The sequence below is a fragment of the Homalodisca vitripennis genome, chromosome 1 (assembly GCF_021130785.1).
Source record: "Homalodisca vitripennis isolate AUS2020 chromosome 1, UT_GWSS_2.1, whole genome shotgun sequence".
Taxonomy (NCBI): Eukaryota; Metazoa; Arthropoda; class Insecta; order Hemiptera; family Cicadellidae; genus Homalodisca; species Homalodisca vitripennis.
In genome coordinates, this window is record NC_060207.1 from 7,613,107 (window position 1) to 7,641,081 (window position 27,975).

General features: G+C 31.7%; 1 protein-coding gene across 1 annotated transcript; it reads left to right on the plus strand.

Annotated features, from left to right (window-relative positions):
• LOC124356831 (prostaglandin E synthase 2) lies at positions 1-27,973 on the plus strand. The gene is made up of 6 exons (XM_046808070.1): positions 1-359; positions 9,369-9,578; positions 11,382-11,584; positions 14,647-14,758; positions 19,396-19,496; positions 27,621-27,973. The coding sequence occupies exons 1-6, from the start codon at positions 60-62 to the stop codon at positions 27,874-27,876; spliced, it is 1,182 nt and encodes a 393-aa protein (XP_046664026.1). The 5' UTR covers positions 1-59; the 3' UTR covers positions 27,877-27,973.
• Positions 27,974-27,975: the final 2 nt, after the last annotated feature.

Genomic DNA, 27,975 nt, shown 5'->3' on the forward strand with positions numbered 1-27,975 from the left:
ATTGGTTTGTGGTGGTTACTTATTTTTAATATTATGGTGTTAGGTTAGGATTATGTAAGATGGCAGGATTTTGTGTTGCTAGAAGGATTGTCGTTTCACTATTTTCCCCTAAACGTTTTCAAATAAGAGCGTTTGCTGAACCAATTTATTGTAAAGCCAACCTGTCAACAAATCCCATTAGAGCAAAACCACCTTCTCTCTTATTTTTAACAGTTGCTAGTGTTGGAGCTGGAGCCGTTTTAGGAGGAGGTTATTCTTTCTATTTAATTCAAACTGCAAGTACTCCTGTGTCAAATGAAGGTGTAGGTACGACTGCAACTTTATTGGAACATTTTCCAGATGTTAGTATTTCTAGAAAGGTAAGTACGATTTTGTTATTACTATATAAATGTTAAAATTTGTGACTGAGAAAATATATGAATCGTACAATTTTTAAAAAAGGAAGTCAGTCGGTTTCAAACAACTTTCGGAAAACTATAAAACGTGTAAGAAATGTTTTACCTTTTAAAATACACAGAAATTGCAAAATGTAAGGTAGTCAATATTGTAATTTCTTACATTATTTTGTAATTGTTTTGTATGAAAATATTTGTTTATGATTTATTCAAGTGCCTAATTGATGCTCTTTTTAACATTTTTTTGAATGAATGGCAAATAAAGAGGTAAATGTTTACTTTAGCTATTTCACAATATTTGTTGTTTTTTATAAAGGAAAATGCGGGTAGAGTACGATAAGCGGACCAGATTTTTATATCGATATTGACAACCAATATTACTTAATTATAACTATCAACATAACCAACCGATACTGATTTTGAACAATAATTAAATTTTATAAACACTTCTTTATATAATAAACGTATTATCTTTTATAGACAATAACACACAGTCGGAAGCTTGTAGAGGACCATGAAACAAAGTTTAAAAAGTAGCATATCAGCTGACCTACTTGCAGATCTCTGCATTTGTACAGAAGAGAAGTATGGTTTTCTAGAGAGGATGCTTTCAATAACTTCTTGAAAGTGGTTATCGTTCCTACCCAGGAGAAAACATGCATAGTTAGCATATTATCAAGAGAAGAAGCTTGCTTGGACAATATTATAAGTAATACAAATAAGGAAAACTGCAGATTTAAGAGTAGTGGAGCCACATTTGTCTGATCATGCTCCTGTGTTAGCTAGTTTTTATAAGTTTAGTTTGACAGATAAACTTGTCAAAAAAACATAAAATTCAAGTATAAAAGTTAGGACTTTAACACAAAATACTATTAATACATTTAGACAATCGCTTTTAGAAATTGACTGGAATGTACTTCAGTACTTTCCTAAAGTACAGGAAGCCTTTAATTATTTTATTTATTTAGGGACAACAGCTGTTCAAGAAAGCTGTGTTTTAAAAATAATCAGAACAAGTAATTCTAGGAAATAAAAAATTAAATGGTTTACACCAAAATTTAAGGATTTCAGAAATTTTGTTTTACTTTATTATGACAATTGCAAGAAAAACAAAGTTACATAAAATATGGCCAAAGCAAAAAATTATACTAACATAAAAAAAGAATATATGAAACCTTAATCAAAGAAGATAAACAATTAGCCAATGAAAATTACGTTAAAAACTCTAAGAATAAATGCAAAGCATCTTGGAAAGTTATTAAATCTGAGGCAAAAATTGAGTTTAATGGTCTTGTATTAACTTTTAACGATTTTAATGCTTTCTTTGTCAATGTTGCAGTTGACTTGGACAAAGTTCATAGTGTGCACAACTATGATAGGGCTATGAATTTAATGATTAATTATGATAACAGATGGAGTGGTCAGAATAATAAATTTCATTGGAAATTAACTTCTGTAAAAGATGTTTTGAAATATGTCACTGAATTAAGTTTGTCAAATAGCAAAATCACTATGGATTTTTAAATAAAAGTATTAAAGATATAATAGCGGAACCACTTACTTATCTTTTTAATAAAGTGTTAAGATAAGGCATTTTCCCTGACTGTTTAAAAATTTCAAAGGTTATTCCAATCTTTAAGAATAAGGGTGATAAAAAGTTCTCTCAAATTACCGTCCAATTTCTCTAACACCAACCTTTAGCACAATATTAGAGTACTGTATTAAAATACAATTACAAGGTTTCTATTTGGAAAGCGATTATTTATGCAAGGAACAATTTGGGTTTTTACCTTGACTTAAAACTGCAAAAGCTGTTGAAATTATAGTTGATGATTTTATAAATTATTTTGAGAATAAAGTTCTGTCATCTGCAGCTTTAATTTACTTGTCCAAGGCGTTTGACAGTATTTTACATGATTTACTAATAAATAAATAATTAATATAATTAAAAATAATTAATTAATAAGTTGTACTATTATGGTGTGAAAGATGTAGAATTTAACTTATTAAGACCGTACTTAATTACAAAACAGAAAGCAAATGGTTGTTCAAAAAGAAGATACCTTGGACCTACAATATATTCAAATTGGGGATCTCAAGGGTCTGTTTTGGGTCCTTTTCTATTTCTTGTAGCTGATAATAATTTTTCCTTCAATGATCCTTGTCGGTTTTTCCTGAGATATTCCTGCCAACCATTCTTTCCCTCGAATATTGAATGTTGGCCATGTCGGGCATGCAAATGTCGAGTAGTTGTGCTTGCTTCAACCACACAAACATTTAAAAATTATTTACAAATTCTTTTAGAGCCAAATATGTTTTGTTTATTTTAGTACTTACACAGGACCAACTGGCAAGGTTATATTTTTATTGGGTACATCCATTACTACAACTTATTTTAGTTTTTATTTATTTTATTTTGTATGCAATATTATACATAAACTCCTGTGATTTTTAAGTGAAACATTGCTTGATCCACTCATTATCACTAGTAAGCATTTTCATTCAAAATTTTGCCTTCAGTATCTACACACATCTGTACAGTACATTTCACAAATCTGTATAGTGCGTCCTCCTAGTTTTAGAACGCTGATTGTTTCCAGAGATAATACTTTGTTTTGGGAAGTTTCCTGTTCTTCAAAATTAACACATACATTATCTTGTGTCTTGTCATCTATTGAAAGCAAAGGGGTTTTCAGATAAGAAACCATTGCTCTGAGACCTTTTTTGATATGTAATGTGTTTCTTTGGTGTTTTTTTATTATTATTTTAAGAGGTGGAAAATTAGGTTTAGAGAGTAATCTATTGTTACTAGCACGTAGGCTTATCATTGTACTGACAAAGTTCTTTGTCACATCTGTTTTTGAACTCTCCTTGAACTTATCAATTATTTTCTCCACTCTACCACCTTCTTTAGGAGTAAATGTTCCAAGTGGATTTTTTCATCCTTCAGTTTATTTCTTTTATATCTTTTTTTCTTCATTTAAAGTTTTTAGTACTAATTCTGTACTCTTAAGTTGATGTTCAAGCAGTGTATTTAAGTCCTTCATACTCATATTCGTTTCTTTGTCTTGAATAAAATTATTTGTTTTATCTGCAGTACACTTATTACATACCAATTTCATCTTCATTTTTCCCATTTCACAAAAATCATTGTTAGGAAATTTTGTACACTTAAAGTAGTACCAGCTTTGACACCTTTTACTGCGGAGCACAGCCTTAGAATTTTTATTTATATTTTTAAGGCAACCTCTACAATGGTGTTTAATTTGTGTTATTTCATATTGCTTACAAAATTAAAAGATCTATATTATTTTAAAAATTTATAGTTACTGTCTTCAAATAGTTTTTTTTTTTTTTTTTTAACTAATTAAGTGTGTTTAAAACATCTAAAAATATACCTATCACCATATGAATTATACAGTAATATTAGTCAGAAGTTGAGGGAAAGATGAACCACTAGTTGTTTGCTCTTTTGTTACTATATTTATTTTACTTATTTGTTTTAGACATATTCACTATTTCACTATCCAATCTCATTTCACTATCACTCTAGGAGCTGAAAAATTTTGTTTGTGTCTGTCTGTCCACATGATATATCGGAAACGAACTCACACTTGAAATTTTGCATGAAGCTTCAGTTATTGAGGTTTTATATATTGAGGCTACATAATTTTTGATGTATGTCACTCAGTAGGAATAAGCTGAGCTTTAGCAAACATTTTTACACCAATATTATGAGTGAGGATGATAGCAATGAGAAAATTGATATCTGGAAATGACTTGTAAACAAACTGAGTACATTTATATTACTAGACTTTAACTTATAACATTTGGTGGGTTGGTTGGTAAGACTTCCATTACATTCTATTCTTTGACCTCCTGCAATGTTAATGTGACAAATTTTATTGTTGGAAATGACTTGTAAACAAACTGAGTACATTTATATTATGAGACTTTAACTTATAACATTTGGTGGATTGGTTGGTAAGACTTTCGTTACATTCTATTCTTTGACCTCCTGCAATGTTAATGTGACAAATTTTATTGTTGGAAATGACTTGTAAACAAACTGAGTACATTTATATTATGAGACTTTAACTTATAAATTTGGTGGATTGGTTGGTAAGACTTTCGTTACATTCTATTCTTTGACGTCCGGCAATGTTAATGTGACAAATTTTATTGTTGGAAATCGACCAATTTCACAGCTTCTTTGTTGGTGGCAAATAGTATTATTTTTTGTAATTATATTGTTTTTCTTTGTGTTAACAATAGTCTGAATGTAATAAGTAAGTTTTTTATTAAAGAGCTAAAGACAACCAGTACAATCCAGAACTGTTACCTTATTGTTAATATTTTTTATTCATCATTACTCAATAAGAACACATGTTTAATTAAGTATTTGTGTTGTGTAGTATTTGTAGTTGTAGTTAATACATACAAAATGAAGTGATTTTGACTTGTAAGTAACATTCTTAAAGCTAGATATTTTATTTTATGTGATGTATTTTCAATTTTTACTAAATACAAATGAAACTAAATTTTTGTTGCGAAATGTAAATAATTATGTCTTTTGTGTATTTATTGTTGGTGTATGTGTTGGCCTATTTTTGTAAACTACATGGACTGTAAAACTTACAGCTATACTATAGTGTGATTGTGATTCTTTAGTCACCGAGCTATTAATCATATTTTTCCTTTCACTGTACTAGCCTAAATAGATACATATTGTGATATCATGAAGAATATAAATGAATGTAAAACAAAACCAGTAGAAAGTAGAATAATACAAGAAATTTATGGCTTTATCTTTAGAGTTGATAGATTTATTGTTATCATTATGCCTGTGTGATAAGCAAAACATAACTGAGCAACAGCACATTATGGTTTCTAAGAATGAAACCATCATTATTATTCATTTCATACAAATTAATGTTTTAAGTTTTGTTTATTGTATGTTGTTGAGTAATTTACACTTAAAAATGGACTAGTGGTGTATAAATGTATTTAAAAATATATTGACAGTTTATTGTAATGGAGCTAATTTGTTTTGATTACATTGTGGAATATTTCTTTCTGTTTTTCATGATGATCTCTAACTCGCTGCATGAGTTGGTGTCTACAGAAAGTCAGCAGGTTATCGTTCAGTAGGGAAAAGATGATGTTAGTTTAACTGTAGGATCGATTGGATTTGACAACTCACCAGTAGTACATTCATCATCACATATATATATAAGTATATATATATATATATATATATATATTATGAAGAGAATGTTTTAATATGTGAATTAATTGTAATTGAGGCTTCATACATAATGTCAGCAAACCTACCACTAAATCAACCCATTGTTTATGTCTGGTATCTTGGCTACCAGTATAATTGCTTAATATGAGGTATGGCTATTAAATAACGGGGCTGATATTGTAAAAAGGTTTATTTTCATTTTAAAAATAATTACTTATTACCACCTTCAATATACACCCCTTCTCTATCCCTGCAATGCTCCATGCGAATTTTCCATTGTTGGAAACAATGCTGAAAGTCATCTTCTGTTACTCTTTCAGGAGTCTTGCCGCTTTTTCTTGAACAGCTTCTACGGATTCAAATCTCGTACCTTTCAATGCAGATTTCACCTTAGGGAAAAGATAAAAGTCGCATGGTGCTAGGTCTGGCGAGTAAGGTGGATGTTCTAACACTGGGATGCTGTACTTGGTCAGGAACCGCTTGACAGATAACGCGGAATGAGCTGGCGCATTGTCTTGGTGCAAAATCTATGATTTGTCCTTCCACATTTCGGGTCGTTTTTTTCTTACTCTCACGTAGTTTATTAAGTACCTCAAGATAGTAACGTTGATTTATTGTTTGACCTTCAGGAACCCAGTGGAGGTACACAATCCCACGAATGTCGAAAAAAACAATCATCATTGCTTTAAATTTTGACTTGCTCATTCTTGCTTTTTTGGCTCTCGGTGAAGTTGAGATCTTCCAATGGATGGATTGGCGCTTTGTTTCCGGATCATAAGTAAAAAACCATGATTCATCACATGTTATTATTCTTTCCAATAAATTTGGGTCATTTTCAATGGCATTCAAAGTGTCAGTACAAACATTTTTACGAGCTGCTTGTTGATTAATCGTAAGAATTTTTGGTACCATTTTTGCACACACTTTTCACATGTTCAAATTGTCATGTAAAATTTGCCGTACACATTCTTTATCATTGCCTACAGATTCAGCAACTGCACAAATGCTTAATCGTCGGTCAGACTGAATCAAATTAGCAACTTTTTCGACTTTGTCTTCCGTTTTTGATGTTGAAGGACGACCTGGCCGCGAATCATCTTCCACGTCTTGTCGACCATCTTGAAAACGCTTAAACCATTCAAAAACACGAGTCCGCGATAAACATTCACTGACATACACTTCTTTTAGTAAATTATAGGTTTCGGTAGCGGTTTTTCCAAGTTTAACATGAAATTTAATAACAATTCGTTGTTCTATTATTACGCTAACCATTCCGGCAAAACAAAATAACAACACTTACATAAATGAAGGTTATGACACAACGATGTTGTTTACAGAAACGAGACTAACTGCATTCTGAAGAGGAAGTCTCAAACTACACAGCTGGTGGTCATTGTTGGTTGGCGCATGCGCACTCGTTCCACTGCAGCGTCAGTCCCGTTATTTAATAGCCATACCTCGTATACTTGTTTGATCGTTCAAAACAATCCAATAAATGACAAATTTTTATTTTTGTTTTTAGAGTGTTTGATCATATATTAAGCATTTAGTTTCCAATAAGAAGAAGCTGGTAAAATGTACCAGTATAATTTATTAATACAAATAAAAAAGTTCCTTTATTTCATTTTTATTAAACCTTAGACATAAAAATTACAGTACAACTCTTTGGGGGAACTCCTCTAGGACTCAACAGGTTTTTATATGGTAAAAGAAGGCAATTAGATGTTTTGTAGGAATTAGGGACATTGAATCATGTAGACCTCATTTTGTTGATCTAAGTATTCTAACATTACCCTGTGTGTTCATGTTACAGTCAATTATGTATGTTAAAGATCATTATATAGAATTTGATTCAGGAAGTAACAAACATATATACAACACCAGAAATAAAAACCTTATTGATGTACAATTTGTATGTCTAGGTAAGATGAAAAGAAGTTCCATACATACTGGCATAAAGCTTTTTAACAAGTCACTTTTGAATAAAAAGCCTTTGTCTGTAAATAGTTTTAAATTAGTTCTTAAGAAATGGTTAAAAAAAAGGTTTTTGTAGTTTTGACGAATTCTACATTGTTTTTTACTAGATGACATAATATTTTAGGTATAATATTTGTATATCTTAAATTATTCTTATATTTTGTTATTTTTTATCATTTGTTTATTGTTAATTTTATTAATTGTCATGTTTGTTCATTTTTATATTTTATCGATTGCTATATAAAAATATAGATTAAAACACATTTGATAAACAACAAATTAGCTTACATCAAATTTACATTGAAGTTAAATGTCTACTATTTTAATTATGACATTATGCTAGCTACCATTTAATTTACTTATGTGACAAAGCCTATCGTTATTTAACGGAAATAAGCAAATTGAATTGAATTGCTTTGCAATCAACAAGAGACAGGCCCTAGGAATCTGCCCCTTCCTCTTTCCATTTCTGCCTTTTGTTCATAAAATCTGCTGAGCTCTATGGGACTTCTTGGTTTAGCAACATGGTGTTTTTCATGAAATCGATACAGTACCTAGAAAAATTTACCAAAATAAAGAAACAAATTGTCGGCCCTACTTATACTGGAGGTTTAAATGGGAGGATATCAAAAGGGTTAAAAATATGAATGATAAAAATTTCTTGCGTCATTTTTTTAGCTTGACACACTTAAAACAGCTGTCAGACAGATAATTAGTGCTAATTGCTAGTGCTCAGCTAATTGCATTAAAAAACCATAAAGTGACCACTTTGTCTCTTTATCTAGTGTCTGAAAGTGGTACAACTGATTTATGTGTCAGTCAGTTTTATGTGTTTCAAACTAGGAAAAATGATCTGAGAAAAATTTGTTGTTTCATATTTTTCACCTTTTTGATACCCTCACACTTCAACCTTCACAAAAACAAGCTTCCTAAATAAATTTTAAGAAATCAATTTGTTTACTTATATAATGGAGATTGGCTCTTGTCTTCTAGAGTATTTGTTAATTTGTACAACAATATCTTTACATTCATACTACAATATCTATACAAATAAATTTGTAGTACAACAAACAAGAAGAAATGTGGCAGTATTAGAAATTACAAATTATTTTTTTTATTCTTAGCTAACAAAGTTGGGTAGCAGATTATACTTCAAAATGAAAGCCCAGAATCTAGCCTTTCTATACTAGAAACAGATTTGCTGGACTAAAATTTGATTTTAAACACAATCATTGCAATCATTGAGAGTTACGTTGTTGTAGATGGAGCTTATATTGGTTACTGATAACTTACTTACATTAAAACATAAAACCAATATTTAATAGTTTTATTTTTTGTGAGGCCTTTTGATAGCAAGGCTATCTTCTTCAGACACATCACAAAAGTCATGAAGAATATTTTGTGATGTGTCTTAAGAAGATAGCCTTGCTATCGAAAGGCCTCACAAAAAATAAAAGTATTAAATATTGGTTTTATGTTTTAATGTAAGTAAGTTATTGAGAGTTACATTTTCAAGGTGCAATATTTATACCACAACTAGTAAGCTGAGTGTTTGTGAACCTTATCACTCGAGGCATTGTAAAAATTTCATTTTTATCTGTCTTGTCTGCATGATGTCTAGATATTATGTCTGATATAGACTTGACATTTTGCATATGACCTCAGTGAACTCAGCGACTTGTGGTGTTGCGTACTCCTGTCTTGTAATTATAATTATAAAGATTACCAAATAATTCCATTATTTCCAGATATACAATGCAGATGATACCAGTGGCCTACAACTTACGTTATTTCAGTATCCAACCTGTCCGTTTTGTTGCAAAGTACGTGCATTTCTAAACTACTATGGAATTTCATATAATGTGGTTGAAGTAAACCCAGTATTAAGGCAGCAAATGGGTTGGAGCAAGTACAAGAAAGTCCCAATACTTTTAGCCAAAGTCGAGGATGGCTATCAGGTAAGTGTCAGTTAGCACTGTACTGATTACAGAGGTATGAAATTAGGCATATAACTTTTAATTTTAAAAGTATTTATTAAGACACTTTTCATAACGTACTTTTCAAATAAATGACAACAAACTAAATATTTAATACTCAAATGTTTCTAAAAACTACACATATTCGTTCTGTTTGAACAAACAAATTAAAGTCAAACAAAAAGATATTTGTACATAAAAATCCTTCAATCCAACCAGAAATAAATTATTATAAGTTCATTGAATATCACTTAACTTGTTAACAATATCCAACATATTTTAAGCGAGAAACTAATATTAGGGACATGCATCCAGAATGCACATTTTTGTAACATTACAAGTATCAAATACAAATCTCAAAGTGTTTAAGTTAATTTTTTTGTTTGAAAACTGAATTGAAATTTTAAAATTTCAAAGTTTAAATAGTATAACAAGGTAAATGTAATGGTGTATACATTTAATTGATCAGCTACTTTGTTAAAGTCGTTTGTTGTCATTTTTATATTAATCACAACAAGAATCATGATCATTAAAGGAAGGAGTGAGGAGAAATATGCAGTAATCCACCAGGTCTGAGACAGTATCATTTGTAATCAAAAGCATACTGTAATAAAAAAAATCTGTAGTAACTTTTTTACTTTTTTTAATAATTCTGAATTATTGGATATATGGTACTTGAAATAAATTATGTATTATTTTACATTTTATTTTTGTGTCTGTAAGTTAAAACTTGTTATAAGTAAACTAAAATTGCTCTAAAAAAAAAAAAAGAGTATTCATTCGAATAGGAGAAAAGTTTAAAATTATGGAGCACCAGGTGTTAAGGGCAAAAGGTTGGTAGATGTTCACAAATTCCATCTCCATACCTCTTAACACAATTCTTTTATAAATAAAAAATAAGTCAACAAACCCTTGTGGTGAAAAAATATTTTGTTGTGTGACACAACTTACTCGAAGAGAAAGTAATGTATATTTATAATAATTTAGTTTAGCATAATAAATTTGGTTTTTAATATTTAAACAAAAAGTCCATGTAGAATGAAAAAACTGAGAAAACATGAGATAATATCATGGCTTGGAGTATCATGTATTAACAATATGATGTTTTTTTGGCTAAATGTAACTTAATAAATTAACATAGAAAATGATGAAAAAGATCCAAAATCTCAATATTTCTAAAGTTAAATAACTTAATGGCCTTTTTGATATAAACATTAAAATATCAAGTTCAAATCGGTTTGCTCGTTTGGCTTGGAGCTTGGATGAAATCATCTATGTATGTGTGTTTATAATGGACATCAGTTAGGATTTGTGACTTATCCAGCCTTAAAAATGTACGTAACAAAAAAAGCAGTAGGGACATTTTTACTTTATTTTGTAGATTTTAATAAATTGAAATACTTTAATACTAAATTTAGATTTTTATCTCTAAAATTATAAGTCTTTAAATTCTACTGTACCACAAATATTTAACACACATTAAAATTGTAAACTTTTTAAATTTTTTACCATCACATGAGGTAATATTTAACTCAGACTCATAACTCAGATGTAATATTCAACTTATTTAGATTTAATAGGTAAGTTTTTTTAGCACTAAGAAAAAAGAAAGAGAAGGTATTTCTGGAGGATTTCAACACATTGGGGTGTAAGAAAGTATTCTAATACATGGTAATTCAAAATAGCTCGTTACATGCTTTTATCCCTAACTTTTCCTAAGCAGTTGTAGAATCTCTAAAAGTTACAAATTTGCTTTATTAATTATTGGAATTAATTTTGATGCAGCAACTCAATGACAGTTCGATGATTATTTCGGCATTGTCGTCATATCTGCTAGAGTCTCAAGGGAACTTGTCCGAGATAGTCAGGTGCTACCCGAGCATATCTTATCATGACGATGATGGAAAACTGAAGGACGAGGTTGTAAACAGATATTTTATCATGTTCAATGATGAAATCCCTAAGAACAGAAACAAAGAGGAATTAGAGTAAGTAAAAGTGTTATTTTTATTAAGTTGGTTCTATTACGATTAAGTTTACCAATAATAGAAATGCACAGCCATTATTAAGAGATTTAAGTTCACCAATAATAGAAATGCACGGCCATTATTAAGAGATTTAAGTTCACCAATAATAGAAATGCACGGCCATTATTAAGAGATTTAAGTTTACCAATAATAGAAATGCACGGCCATTATTAAGAGATTTAAGTTCACCAATAATAGAAATTTAAGTTTTTTAGCAAACTCCCCTCAGCCACAACCAACTAGCAGTTTTCAATGGGAAACTGATTGATGAAACTTTTGTTAAATTGTTGTAAATAAAATGAGTAATTCCCGTTGTGAGGATGTGTATGGCCTTTCAAATTATGTTTTAAAAAAATATTATTGATGAATTTGTAGTACCACTTACCTATGTAATTAATTTAATTTTATCTCAAGGAGTTTACCCAAATTGTCTTAAAGTATCTAAAATTACACCTATTCATAAGAAAGGAGATGTAAAAAAATCCAGACAATTATTCGTCCCATTACAATTGTACCCATTATAAGTAAAATTATTGAGTCATGTCTTGTAGCTCAACTCTATGAATATTTTGTAAAATAATAATTTGCTATACACCATATCAATTTGGGTTTAGACTAACCATTCAACTAGTGATGCAGTTAGAAGCAATAGTAAAACTTTGTTCTCAAATGGTTTTGAAAATAAACTGGTAGTAGGAGCAAGTATGATTGATTTAAGTAAGGCGTTTGATACGGTTTCACATGGCTTATTGTCAAAAAAGCTAAAATATTATGGAATTTTGGACAAAGAGCTGCAATTGTTGAGTAGTTACCTTACAGATAGAAAACAAACAGTTTGTATACAAGACAAAAGATTCTCAATTTTTAAATGTTTCAGCAGGGGTACCACAAGGTTCAGTACTGGGACCCTTTCTTTTTTTAATTTTTGTTAATGATTTTAGTTATAATGTTTCATCTTTTTCTGTTCTATATGCAGATGATACAACCATTACTAACTTGGTTTGGATATTTTAGATGTGAAAATTCAACTTAAAACATTCATTAAAACAAGCAAAACAATGGTTTCTTGCTAATGATCTGTTAATAAATGATACTAAGGACTGAACAAATAATATTTACTTTAAAGAACCATTTATCGGATGTAGACTATGACTTGTTCAAACCTGTAAAATTGCTTGGTATTTATTTAGACAGCAAACTCTGTTGGGACGAACATGTTAATCATCTCTGTAAAAAAACTGTCCAGAGTTACTCAGGATCTTTTAAGAAAGTTGAAGGATTGCGTGAATCTGGATGTTCTTGTCATGATATACTTTGGCCTTTTTCATGCACATCTGAGCTATGGTATACGTCTTTGGGGGTGGTTCTAGTTCAGCAAAAAGAGCCTTTATTTGGCAGAAGAAGGCTCTTAGAATAATAAACGGACTAAGCCATGTCGACTTCATGTAGAAACACTTTTCAACAACTAATATTATGACTCTTGCATGTATCTACATTAGCTGTAACCTGATTTATGTTAAGAAAAAACATTAGTAATTTTAATCAAGCAAATTCAATACATGATAACAATACTAGACAAAAGAAAGATCTTGTTAAACCTAATGTTAGGCTTAATAAGTGTTTAGATAGTTTTAAATATCAACAAATCTTGTTATACAATAAACTGCCGATGTCCATCAGGTCACTTCCTTGTAATAAATTTAGTTGTACTATTGCTAAGTGGCTTAAGAAGAAAGCATTTTATACTGCAGAAGAGTATATGAACTGTGATATGTTGGACTTGACACCTTAATTTTGTTTATAACTTCTTGACGATGCCTATTGTGACTTGTTTACTTAATGGAAAATAAAGTTCTTGATTCTTGAAATGCACAGCCATTATTAAGAGATGGCGGGAGCTTTGCCAACTTGTTGACCAATATATTTTTTTAGCATTGGGGAGAGAGCGAGTATTTTTACATGGTTTGGCTTATTTTACACATTGCAATGGTTGAGTTCTATAGGACCTAACATAGATTTATGAAAATTCACCAAACAGCTTTTAAATGCTTTCAATTCATTCAAAAAAGGAAATACTTTTGAATACTTATATATACATACATACTATATAGACCCATGTGAAATATGTTAGTAAGGTATTTCATCTAAAAAATGTTTGATGGGATACAGTATTATTTTTATTATTTACAATGATATACACAAACAATATATAGGTTTCACTGCTACACAAAAATGCCATTTTTCGTACAACTCCGACTAAAGCCATGAGTCCCTCCCCCCATTGCAGTCATAGAAATAATATCGGCTGAATACAAAAAGGATAAAGTTGTGTTCTACACAATTATGCCAATGAATAAGATTAGGAAGAGTTCACACTGCTGCTATCTAGCAGACAAAAGTACAATTACGGTCAGTTTCATTGCATTCTTTCACATCACAGCACTTTTGTGATACCACTTTCACTGGCAGTTTTACTCTCTTCATAGCAAGCCAATGGGTTAATACGAGATCTAAACACATGTAAATATTACGTTATCCCTTGTTCCTAAACAACTCTAATACTGAAATCTTTTTGTTTGAACATAAGAGCTTTATTAATTACAGAAAAGCCAGATGTTCAATAACCTGAATATCGGTAGAGTAAGGGTTAAGATATTATAATGGTATTATATATAAGTAAGCTTTTAGACTATTAAAAATATACTTGAAATTTAGCCTGCAGCTTCAGTCAAGGCTGTTTTGTGACATTTCGTCTTGTGTTCTACCTTGTAGGTATAACAGATTACGTAACACATTATTTATAGGGATCTTGGAATATTGAAAGTAGGCTAATCACATCAGGAAAACATCTTAAATTAATATTCTTAATATACAGGAATTAATGTATTAAAATGCTAGAAATTCACATCTGATATTGGGTCTCTAAATTATTCTATGCCAGTAAAAAATGTTGTTCTCAGAAAAGCTAGCGATTACAGTGTTATTGTACAATCTCATATTTTTACAAAGTACCTTTGTTTTAGAGAGGAAAGAAAATGGAGAAAGTGGGCAGACAGTGTCTTGGTCCACACACTTTCACCTAATGTCTATCGTACCAGGGCAGAAGCATTTCAAGCTTTCCATTGGTTTTCTGAGGTAATAAACTGTTTATGTTTAACAAGGTTAACAATAATTGAGTAATATCGAACAAGGTGTAAACAGTATCTTGTATAATTATAATATACGTTTATATGGATGATTTCTCTTGAACTAAAAATATGTTAGTCACTCTCATATTGGTCTAAGTAAAGCCTAATTTTTCTCAAGTATTGCATGTATCAGACCTAAAATATTTTGGACACTATTATTTGAGAGTTGTGTTAGTTAAGCTTGAGAGCAAAGATAGAGAAAGACCCAATGATAAGACATATAACATAGCTATGGTGGGAAGGGTTTATACAATGCAAATGTTGAGAGTTCAGCCTGAAGCTGATGGCAAGTATGGCTGAACTCAAGATTCCTATTGACACTTTTGTATAGGTTAGGTTATGAGTTGTACATCTAAAATGATTACTGTAGAACTGTAAGAAAATGATACCCTATATTGTAATTGAAATTAAGGAAAAAGTTAAACCGTACACTAGCTAGTATTATAATACTACAAGACATCCACAGAAGGCTGTCTTTGTCAGAATGGAGAATTGTGATCATGTAATTAATAATGACCAGTTCAGCAGGCCACTTCCTGTAACCCTCTTAATTACGCAATCCCTCTACAGGTGTGTCTGAAAGGTGCTGTAATCTTTCAGCCAAGTAAGGAACTAAATTAATATTTCATAGCAGCACATACCATAGCAAATATAATTTAGAGTTGTCTTTTTATCCGAGTGTCAGTGTACTGTAGCTACTATATAGTGCAGTCATTGAAGCGAAAAATACGGTCTTACCTCCGAATTTTTTTACTGTGAACCGATTTGCATGAAATTTTGGAATTAGGCTCATCTTACCCTTAACTTCAAAAGTGAAAATGATCTGAACTCCGCCTATTATTTTTAAGGGGTGTAAACAACCCCTTAATGGAAAAAAATCGACATTGAGCCATTTTATCGCTAGAAAACATGTTTAATAGTAAGTGGTGAAATTTTAAAGAGTTTTCTAACACAATTACCTCATATTAAAATTATTTTCAACCCCTTGACAATCTTACAAACCCTTGCAAACAACCCCTAAATTGAAGAAATCACAAAAAAATACTTTGGTATGACATAAAAAGATGTAAGTATAGAGTAAGTAATATTTTATATTCTCTATAATAATTATCAAATTTTAACCCCCTTTCAACCCTTGAAATCTACCTCTTGATATACAATTGTTAAACAATTGTTTTGATAAAGTGAAAAGGATTTAAATATTATTCCACACAAAATGATTATCATATTCTTAAGCTTTTCTACCCTTTAAAACTACCCCTTAAATTAAAACAGTAAGTATATAAATATGATTACATATATAAAAAATAATTTAATTTAGAGTAAAAAATTGCCATTTATTGAATAAAATATTTACAAATTATATAAAATTCACTCAAATGTGTTATATATACATATAAGAACGTTGGTATGTATTCATGCCTATGTTTCCAAAATATATGAGCCATATTATGTATATATATATATATATATATGTTTAATATATATATGTATATATATATTATGTATATATATATATATATGTATATATATATATATATATATATATATATGTATATATGTGTATATATATATATATATATATATATACACACACACATTACAATAGTTTTGGATCTCTATTATACTGTGATTATAATGTGAAAGTAACATTGCTCAAAATATTCACAGTCCGAAATTTTCAGTTACTAAGCAGAAAAAAAATATTATAAGTTTTTTGACCATAACTATTTCAATTTTCATGCTATCACAATTTATAAAAAAACCATTGTAAAGGTAATTAAAAAGAGCTACACACATCCGTTATTGCAATATATAGTAAAAGAACCTTTTTCTCAAACGGTGAAGGGTTAAAGGGCTTAGGAGAGGCTGTGATTCCGCTGCCACGCGCTCTTTAAACAATCATATTTCCGTCAATTTTTGTTTGAAATAAAAATCAAAAAATCCAAATTGTTTGTCAGACATATACCTACATTTTTCATCACTACACTTTTATACGTATATGTCATCATTTTTGAGATATTATAAAAAAGGTGGTTTTAAAAAAAATTTTAATATTTTTTTTAATTGTGACTTTTTTGAAAAAATATGTGTCCTGAAGCAGCCAAACTGATACAATCTATCAAACTTTTCATAATAAAGTTGATTCAAGGCGGAATACGATTAATTTTAATTTCGGTGGAAATGGCACTTATGAAACCCATTGATTTCAAAGAAAAAAACATTAGATGCTCCTCTTATTTTGCAATACAGCTCACTTATTTTACGTGCAAAAGACTTTTAATAGTGCTCATTTTAAAGCTTTATTTCGGGTACTATAAAAGTCTTTTTTATTAGAATGCCTAAAATGCATCTGCTCCGCCGCTAGATGGCATTGACTACATCGATTAAATTTCAGACAAAATAAAAAAAACTGCTTTGATTTTTTATATCTAGCTTAATATTGCACTTAGGAGTACTTTATAAAAAATCAAATGGGTTCATTGTTTTACCTGCTACAATTATGTTCTTTATAAATTTTCGATAAAACGTATATTTTTGGAGATATTTGGAAAAAACCGATAAAAAACGTGAAAAAATTGTGAATTTTCAATTGCCAATTAACTTGAAAAGTATTGGGATTTTCGAAAAACGTTATAGATGATTTTTTGTTTACAATTAGGCCCTTCTATCGATATCCGAGGTTATTTTGAAAAAAAATAAATTCACCCCCGAGAAGGGGTGGCAACCACCCCCTGGGTGGTTGCGGAGTTCAAATCATTTTCACTTTTGAAGTTAAGGGTAAGATGAACCTAATTCCAAAATTGTATGCAATTCGGTTCACAGTAAAAAAAATTTGGAGCAATAATGCTTCAATGACTGCACTAATAGTATATCCTATCAGTTTATCAAAATACGAGCCAACATCAAAATATGGAAATGAATTTATAATCTGTTGATTATAGAGACCTACTTGAAACCGATTGTATTTTTATATTGCAAAGAAAACTACGCTTAACCCTTTCCGGGCCAGGCGGCAATATATTGCCGCCATAGATCGCGTCTGAAAAGTGCCAGGCGGCAATATATTGCCGTCGGTGACATACGCGAAAAGCACCAGGCGGCAATATATAGTCGCCTTGATATTCGTCGTTTTCTTAAATAAATACAACGTCAAATGATTAAAGTTTTATGTTTTTTTATTCCCTGGTATATTTGTAGATAATTAATATGAATATCATTTTTATTTTGGAGGTCTATGCATTTTTATTTCGTAATTGTCACGTGACATTATCAGCTGACTCGATCTATTGTTGTTAATTCTTTATGCTTTAGTGTAATCGTACCATTGTATGCTGGATTCTTCTTCATTATTTTATTTTGTGGTTGCAATTTTAACTGTATTGAAACTGTTTATGGATCCTACAATCATCTGTTTACCGGTACATCCATAATGTGAATATTTATTTTAAGTTTCTTGCAGTGTAAGAGTCAGTTGCTTTATCACTTGTTGCGAAGTACAATGCGTATTTATACAAAATGTGTCATAAAAAATTTATTTATGAGAGAAATAACACAAAATTTTGTATGGTTGTTCCTTTCTAAATGTACAATATAATAATATAGCTTCCCACGTTAAAATTATTTTTCCTTTTTTAGTTATTTACAAAAAAATATAAATTTTTTTATGTAATCTATTACAACATTATTTTTTTTAAAATTTTAAATTACTTAAAACTACATCTATATATTTTTTTGTTGATAGTATATATCTATACGAGTAATTTGGTGCAACTTTTAGGTCATTCTCTAATTTTTATGAAAAGTTATAAATTTTAATCTAAGAGACTGCAAAATCGCCAGTTTTAGCCTGGCACTTTTGACTAGTCACAAGCGGATATGATATGTGAAAAAATTTTGCAACATCTCATATTTGGTCCTGGCCCTGAAAGGGTTAATGTACGTAAAACCATACCTTGAGCATACTACTTGATACGTTTACAGGAAAAGACTGACCAAAAGAATTTTTAACTTATAAGGTAGTAAATATTGTGTTATACTAGTTAACCGAACATAGACTTTGAACACAGCTGGCCATTACACGTGACTCTCAGAGCTGAGGACAACTACTTGTAATTTTACCTGAGGTGTACCAGTCACCAGTAAGGGACACTCTTAGTGGCCTGCAGAGGCCTAAGGATTTTAACTCTGTGCTCAGGAGTGTATTTTAAGAAATGTCCTCTCAGGTTCTTTATTATATATCCCTAGCAACAACATAGAATATTAAACATTGTTTTTGAATGGCCAGCTGTTCTAGACATGTAGAAATCATGAATGACCATCTGTGATCAATATCTGACCTAAGGGGACAAACAAATTGCGAAATATGACTGAGCTGGCAAAAGAATGATTGTCAGCTGTGTCGAGCGCAAAGGCTTAATATACTTCAAAACCGATTTTGTTCTTTCAAAATAAGGAAGATCACCTCTTTTAAAGAAAACATGTTTTAAAAAATTATTTTGATCTTGTTTGTTTATCACGAGGCAGATATAATGAACTGTTTACTTACCGTATATTGACAGTAACCTTTACACCATGTTACAGGTTGGCGAATGGGATAGGTTGTTCTCAAGCTGGGAAAGAAATTTAATTGTCTATGCTGGAGCATATGCTATGCTAATTATAGGAAAAAGATTAAAGAAAAGGTATGTAGTATGTTATGTGATTACTATAATACAATATAATATTATCTGTTGATCGATACATAATATGAAGTTATTAATAGTAAACAAAGAACATGATAAGTAGTGTGCTGGAGTTAAACTAATACAAATTTAAGTCAAATATATTTTTTACAATTAAGTTCTCTTTAGAAACTGGATCCTGTTATTGTTTGTAAGTACTTAGAACGCCAATTTTGTTAGCTCTTAACATGTTAGCATACCTATTTACAATAGCACTGATGTTCTTCTTTTTGTAAGGGGCAGCTTATTGCCACACTGATGTTACTTCAAGTTCTATTCAATTTTTAACATAAATGCAGAGTTAAATTATTTGTAGTTGACTTTGATTTGTAATCAATATATTTTTCTTAATCTCTGAAAATTATGCTAAACATATATGCAATATAAAGTAAAAATGTTTCCTATGTTATATTTTTTAATGAATATATAAAGCAAAAATATTACTTATAAAAACCTAATTTGGAAAACAACGTAATTTTTTCAAAATCCAATGTAATTAGCATTGCTACATTTGAATAAACTTAATGGAAAGATTAACAAATGTTATAAGAAAGATAAATTATGTTTGTGAGTTACACATTTTAAACCCGAAAAGCTGGACCACTTTTCTTTTACGGGATATTAGACCTTTGTGATCGTCGTGTAAGGAAAGTTTATAAAAACTTTATGGTTCACTAAATCCTTTACAAATAACTTATGATGACGAATTCTATATTGACAGTATTGTAGTGTTATATATTATTTTATAGAATCAGATTTATATTGGAAAGTATCAGATGTACAAACACTATTGATAAATTTCCTTTGTAGATGAATCAATGTCTGTTTTTTTTTTTTGTTACGTTAAAATAGAGCTGGCTGAAATAATTAGAAGTTCATATTTTTGTAACCAGTTTATATAAAGGTTTCATAACATATTTATTACATTAAAACTTTTTCATCATACTGTTATTTGGGGTTTTATCTGGTATAAGGATTTGAAACACATGAAAAATTTGCAAAAGCATGATATGAATATTAGAATATCTTCTTTTGATAGGGAAGGTTTATACAGGAAGCAATTATTTTGAAATGTTCAAATATTGAATTTACCACAAGTTATCAGCAAGGGTTCAACTGGTTCCACTTGTAGGACAAAGGTCATTTGATAAACTTCGTTTTGGGAACATTTAATTATTTTCACTACCTCAATGACCTTGACCAGATTTCAACATTAAATTAAATCTCAGAAATCATGTCAATGGTTCATATTCAATAAATATGCTATCTGTTTGTGCGTATTTAATAAGCAAATTTAGTAGTCTGCCTAATAAAATAATCTTTTTAGGCATCTTTCAAGTTTGGAAATTATAGTAATAGGCTACAATAATTTTAGTTAAACTATAAATACATACCATGTTTTCCTTTCATAACTTGTTAAATCTATAAGACACCAAGGGGAGAAATACAAATGTATTGATTAGAGTGCTAATTAATAATTTAATATTTATAGTATGGAAAAACAAAATAAAATATTACTCGTATGATATATATTTTACTCTACTTCCATCAATTCAACGGGACTGTTTGTTTCATCAAGTTCTTTTTGTTCTGGATCATCACAGATCGTCTCCATCAGTCCATAGGCTTGTTGCCCTTACTTTATGGCTGTACTATGGTCTAATATGTAACATTGTCATGAAAATTTTTGGGTTTAGTTGTGGATAATTCAGTATCATGGAAAGAACACACAGCCTTTATAAAAAAGAAGTTACATTCAGCCTGTTTCGCATTGAGAACTATCTCTCATGTGGCTAGTTTAGGCACTGTAAAAGCAGTTTACTATGGTTATGTTTACTCGCATCTGAGGTATGGGGTGGTATTTTGGGGAAATTCGGTGTTATCAAAACAAATGTTCAAATATTAGAAATATATCATTAGAATCATGTTCAAACTTAAAAAGAGACAGTCCTGCAAACCACTTTTTAAAAACCATAACATTCTCACTTTACCGTCTCTATAATATATATTCTAGAAACCCTATTACTATTCAAAACTAATAACAACTTTTTTCAAAAAAATCAGGTATTGCACCATTATAACATCAGAAATCAACCCATACAATACCTGATACACCGATTAAAACTATTCGAGCAGGGTCCTTATTATTCAGCTCTCAAAATTTATAATAAATTGACTCCAAATCTAAAGAGGGAAATTACCATAAATGCATTTAAAACGTCCTTAAAATGCTACCTCATTAACCGGGCATACTATTCAGTTGATATTCACTCACTTAAATGAATAACAGTTCTTTACGAGTACTTATTATTGAATTTTTAGACAAAGCTTACTAAGCTATGCAAATTTGTAACTATTTCTTGATTGGTTTAGTTTAGGTTATTTTGAAACATAGACAATTCATATGTTTATCTTTAGCTATGCTGAAAATTATAAACCTATGTGAAGCTTATAATAAATAAATAAAATAAATAAATATGAGTGATGTAGGGATTTGATAAAATAAGAAGATTGTGTAATATATACTCCTTTCAAGTTACATGGTCAATCTTGTGAGGCCTGTATTGCTTGTTTAAGGCTTCTCGTGCCTCATCTGAACAAATTCAATGGGACTATAGCATTTTTTATAATTTTTGCTCTGTGTATTAAGACTATGTATGATTGGTGTCATGTAGTACCAACCTTAAAATTAAACAAACAATTTTAGCTGTTTCTTTCGCATATTGTGCAAACTTTTGTGTGCTCACCTGCTGGCCATAAGATATTGGCTTGCAATATCACTGTGAATCTGGTAATTAAACTTTCATCAACTTCAGTCAGAGTTCTGCAGTTACTTTGGGGTTGTCACAAATTTTCTAGCCGAATTGCCATCATTGAAGTTACCAACTCCTTGTTTTACACAATCAACATAAAGTCCTAACATAGCTGGAAAATTTTCTTGTACCATTTCTTTTCTTTTTTTCTCAGCTGTCTTTGTTCCTGCATGGTTGAAGACCACATTTTGAAATCCATGTTGTATGAAACATGCAGGAGACACTAAAGTGGATCTTCGCATATAGTGGAAACAACATATTTTTGTAGTATTATACATTGGGAAGTTTTTCCACTGTTTCCAAATTGTTTATTTCTTTTGATAAACATTTCAGATATAACGTTGCATTGATGAAGTGTTCTGTGAGACAACATTGCATATCTTCTCATTGATCATTGTCATGTGTTATCCACACTGACTGTTCTCGAGTTCAAGTCAGATACCTAATTTCATATTCTGTGTTTAATTTCTCTCTCAATTACGTTCGAAGTTTCTTTGCAAATCATGTACTGGACAGGACAACAGAACTTTGTAGGCGAAGTTTGGGGGTCTTCCCATACAACATCTGAGTCAGTTGGATCAAATAACTTTATGAGCATTATTGTTGTTATAAATATTGAAGAGTCATCTTCTATTGTACTTTGGCCAGTTGAAGTAAATTGTTATATGTATATGCTGTGGCCATAAGAACTGTAGCAAAGTTAAATTACTGTAGCAAAAAAGAAAGTGGTGGTGGGTGGCGGTGATGGTGTCGTGGGTTTATATTTTACTTATCTTTTTATATTTGATGACTAACACATGTTCTAACAGTTCTTATCTATTGCATCCCAATTTAATGATTAGTACCAAATCTTATGTGTTGTATAAAACGTCATTAGAGATCAATGTTTGCTTCTCTTTCACATACATGTATAAACTGTTTGTCTGGGTGAGTATAGTGTCACCTAATAACAATTTTTGCAGTGCCTTTTTATCCTCATCTTTCAACTTCATTTTCACAGCAAAAAGAAAGTTTTTCCAGACTAATTGTTGTAAATATCATCCACTGGCTCAAGTTTGTGTCTGCCACTACACATGCCAACTGGTTTAAGTTCACATTATTTTGTCATTGGATTCCTCCATTAACCCCTCAGGGCAGACAAATTCCATATCTGTTTTTAGCACATAATGTAGGTCTATGTCTATTACAATCACGCCACTTTTTGCTTAAATGAGAATAAAAAGAATTTACTTTAGTACTTAACCTTCCCATCAACTTATTAGACACAAGTTGTCCTGATCGAAACACTATTTCATCAATAATTCATTATTCTTTATCTTTATCTTATCACTACCAGTTGGCTCTTTCAGAAAGTTGAAAAATGTCACAATTTGATCAAACATTTATCAATGAAGCCGTAATAAGAAAACGAACACTAATGCTTGAAATAGACTTGGATTAGTTTACAGTGCCCCTTTATCTCTTGTTGGAACACAAATAAGTGTGAAAACTTGCACGTGATTCTTGCGAAGTTATCTTCTGTACAGATACAGATACAGATACAGATACAGATAACTTTATTCATGAGCTTCAAGCACAGAATGGTGTCAAAATTTTTATAATTATTAATTTATTTGTTTATTTTTTTGTAGTGTAGTGTCAAGTAGCACTGCTGACGTCAGGTCTTACGCGAGCGATGAACTCCTCCATGCTGTATAGTGGGATGTCTGCAAGCCATTGCCGGAGCCTCTTCTTCAACGTGGAGGGTGTGCCTTCTTTTATTGACTGTGGAAGCATATTGTACAGTTTTGCTCCAGCGTAAGAGGGTTTCTTTGAGAAAATAGAAGTTCTGTGGATGGGAAGATTAAAGTTGCTATTGTGCCTTGTGTTGTAGTTGTGAAAATTTCTGTTTCTTGGAAGAGGTGATTTTAGAGCGAAATCAACTGTCTCTAGGATGTATAATGAGACTGCAGTTAAAATTCCAAGGCTTTGAAAGGAGTTCCTGCAGCTTTCTCTCTTGGCTGAAAGACCCGCCATGGATCGAAGATCTCGTTTCTGGAGCACCAGCACTCGTTTCAAGTTTTCTTGCTTTGCCGCCACCCCAGAATATTATACCATATCTGAGGTGAGACTCGAAGAGGGCATGATAGCATGTTCTTGTTGCTTCAGCCGTGCTGATGGCTCGAATACGCTTCAAGGCGAAAATTGAAGAGCTCAGCTTCATGCAAAGAGAGTCAACATGGTAGTTCCAAGACAGCTCATCATCAAGAACTATACCTAAGTGTTTTGTTGAAGTTAGGGTTTGAATGTTAGTAGGGACCAGTGACCTTATTTTTGAGCTTTCCCATAATCAACTGTGTAGTTTTTTCTTCATTGAAGACCAGATCGTTGTTGATGCAAGTAGTCTTGTGCTGTGCTCACAGCAATGAAGTTGTTCACTTCCAGTGCTTCTGCCGCCTTGTCGCTAGTCAGGAGCATGGTGTCATCGGCAAACATGATGGCCTTGCTATATCGGCTGACATGGTTTGGAAGATCGGCTGTGAACAAGGCAAACAGCACTGGACCCAAGACCGAGCCCTGGGGGACTCCTCTCTTAACATTCAGTGGCTTTGATCTGATCAAAAGTTGTAAATACCATTGGCGGTTCCTTTCAGCTCCACAAGCTGCATTCGACTGCTTAGGTAGCTTTTAAAACCAAGAGTGTGCTATTCCGGACAACTCAAGATGTTCGAGTTTGCCTAGAATCATCTTGTGGTCAAGGCAGTCGAATGCCTTGCTTAAGTCAAGTGATGTACTAATAATTGTTTTTCCCAGCATCCAAATCGTTAATCATACATTCAATGATATCTCCAAGAGCTGTTGCTGTCGAGCGGCCGGAACGAAGCCATTGCTGTCCTTCAAGGTTCATGTTGTTCCGCTGAAGATGAGCTCTGAGGTCTACTTAAGACAAAACTCTCTCCAGGACTTTTGAGAAGGTGGAAACCAACGAGATAGGCCTGTAATTCTTGATTTCATCTTTTTCGCCCTTTTTTATGGAGGGGATATACTTTTGAGGTCTTCATTTTAGATGGAAACACACCTTGTGCCAGAGACTTATTTATTACGTCAGTCAAAGGAACCAGCAGTTCCTCCCCACAAGATTTCATGAGCCTTGAAGACATATCATCCACAACCAGCTGAAGAAGATGATTTAGTTGCTCTGATGATTGTCCGGATTTCGTTCATCGTAGTTGGAGCGAAGACCCTGAGATGATCGTCAACAGTAAAAGTATTATCAATAGGTGTATACCTTTTTTTGGGGGATTATTTTTTATCAGGGTTTCTTCGGCGACATTGATGAAGTAGTTGTTTAAATGTTCAGAAATGGTGTGTAAATTGCAAGTAGTTCCATTGGCTATTTTTAGTGAAGATATTGAGTCAGTTAAGTTTTTTTATTGTTTTTCTTTCAGCATCTATTATTGTCCAGATGGCTTTATTCTTGTTTGCAGATTCAGAGATGAATTTCTCGCTGGCTGACTGCCTCAATGATCTAAGCTTGAGGTCGTAAAGTTTTTTCTTATGAGCCGCATCTGCTTTGTCTTCCAGTCTTCCATTCAGAATAAATCTGTCACGTGCTACAATATAGGCGTTCTTCTTTTCGCTCACCTCTCTGTCATAGGCAATTATTTTATGTTTTACAGATTTATTGCGATATGTCTTGTATGGACAAGCAAAATCCAAATTGGAGAACCATCAGAGTGATGAATTTGGAGTAAGCAATGTCTGCATTCTCCTCCGTAAGCACTCCATCCCCAGGACTGATAAGTGATCGTCTCTTTAAAGGTGAACATTGTATTGCAGTTGAACTGGCGTCGAGTAGAGACAGTCGATGTACTTTTCAACGATGGTACATTTATAGTACATATTTGACCAGTATGGTCGGACAGGTGTTCATCAACTATATCCACTTTTACCAGATCTTGGTCGAGACTTGAGCACACTAGGTCGATGGAAGACTGTGACGTACTTGTTATTCTAGTGGCGGAGAGAGGTAACCTATGTATACCAAAGGGAAGCTAAAAGCTCATTTAAGGATGATTTATCTCTTGAATCTTTCAGGTGATCAAGAATCTGTATTATACAAAGAAACAATAAGAGTCATTTGTCCGTTTTATGAGATTTGTTATCTTGATAAAATGGAGCAATAATGATAAGAAAAAAACCAAAATATTGCAACTTCAATGACAGGTGATTGGTTTTATATATTGAAGTAATAACCAGTTACAAACAGGGAAGTCTCTAACATTGTAAATATTGTATTCACAATCTCTAGATTTCATAATTGTGATAGATTATCAGTTAAATTACTGTAGAAAAAAAGAAAGTGGTGGTGGGTGGCGGTGATGGTGTCGTGGGTTTATATTTTACTTATCTTTTTATATTTGATGACTAACACTTCATATATGACCAATACCCAAATTTTTTAAACCATCTGGTCAAGACTAAATGTTAAGATAAACCAATAACTTTTTTCAGACTGTTCCTTTCAAAAACTGTCTTGTAACCACGCAGTTGGCTGCTAAGGCATAGTGGGGAAACCTAGCGATGGCAAAGGAGTAGATACTCCGCCTAGTGAAGCTGTTGTTGCGTCTCTTGAGACACAGATTTCAGCTGTCACTGTGTTACAGCATACTCAGTTGAGGAGATAATACTCAGCCAGTGTAGGAGTAAACTCTCCTACTAAAACATACCTGGCTAAGACGATATGATAAGACTTTCAACAAGTCTATCTTTTCATGGAACTTATTATTTATAAATTATTTGCTTTAAATTCTAAACGCCGAAATAAACAAGCTACATTTTAATGTAACTCCTGTTACTGTTGCTCTAGTAGTAATTTTGTAGTTAACTGTCACATCGGGTATCTATAATTATTTATCTGAGAGAGTAAGTGTGATTTAATGTACAAGTTATAATAGTATTAAGTTATCCAGAAAATAAGGCTGCAAGGAGCTCTTGGGGGAAGTGAGCCAGTACACTCTTTGCACTTGGAGGCAAACAGAATCAGACTTCACTACAATGCCAGTTGATGAGCTACTGATGATTGGAACTGATTTTTTCTGCTGGCTCCCCCATACACAGCAGTGGTACCAACTTCCACCACAAGAGCAACCTTACTTTCCGCATAGCCTTGCAATTGTGAAATCTTATTTGTAAAATGTATTGTTGTGAAATAGGCCTCAATTATTAGGCATGGATATGTTGTAGATAGTTCATAACATATTAAAGTTAATACTCTTTGGAAACATTTCAGGCACAACCTAAAGGATGATGTCCGTCAGTCACTATACGATGAGTGTAACTACTGGATGAAAGCTGTTCAGAAGAAAAACACACCATTCTTGGGTGGCAAACAACCGAACCTAGGTGACCTTGCCGTGTACGGCGTGTTGAGTAGCATCGAGGGCTGCGACGCTTTTCAAGATCTCCTTGAAAACACCAAAATAGGAAATTGGTACTGGCCAATGAAGCAGTTAGTACAGTCAAACACAGGGGTTGTGATTACGTAGTGTATTTTAGAAAACTATTATAAGATTTTTATTGACAAGTTTCAGCTGTACATTGTATTATTTGTATATGTAAATAAAAGCAATGTTAACTTACAAATA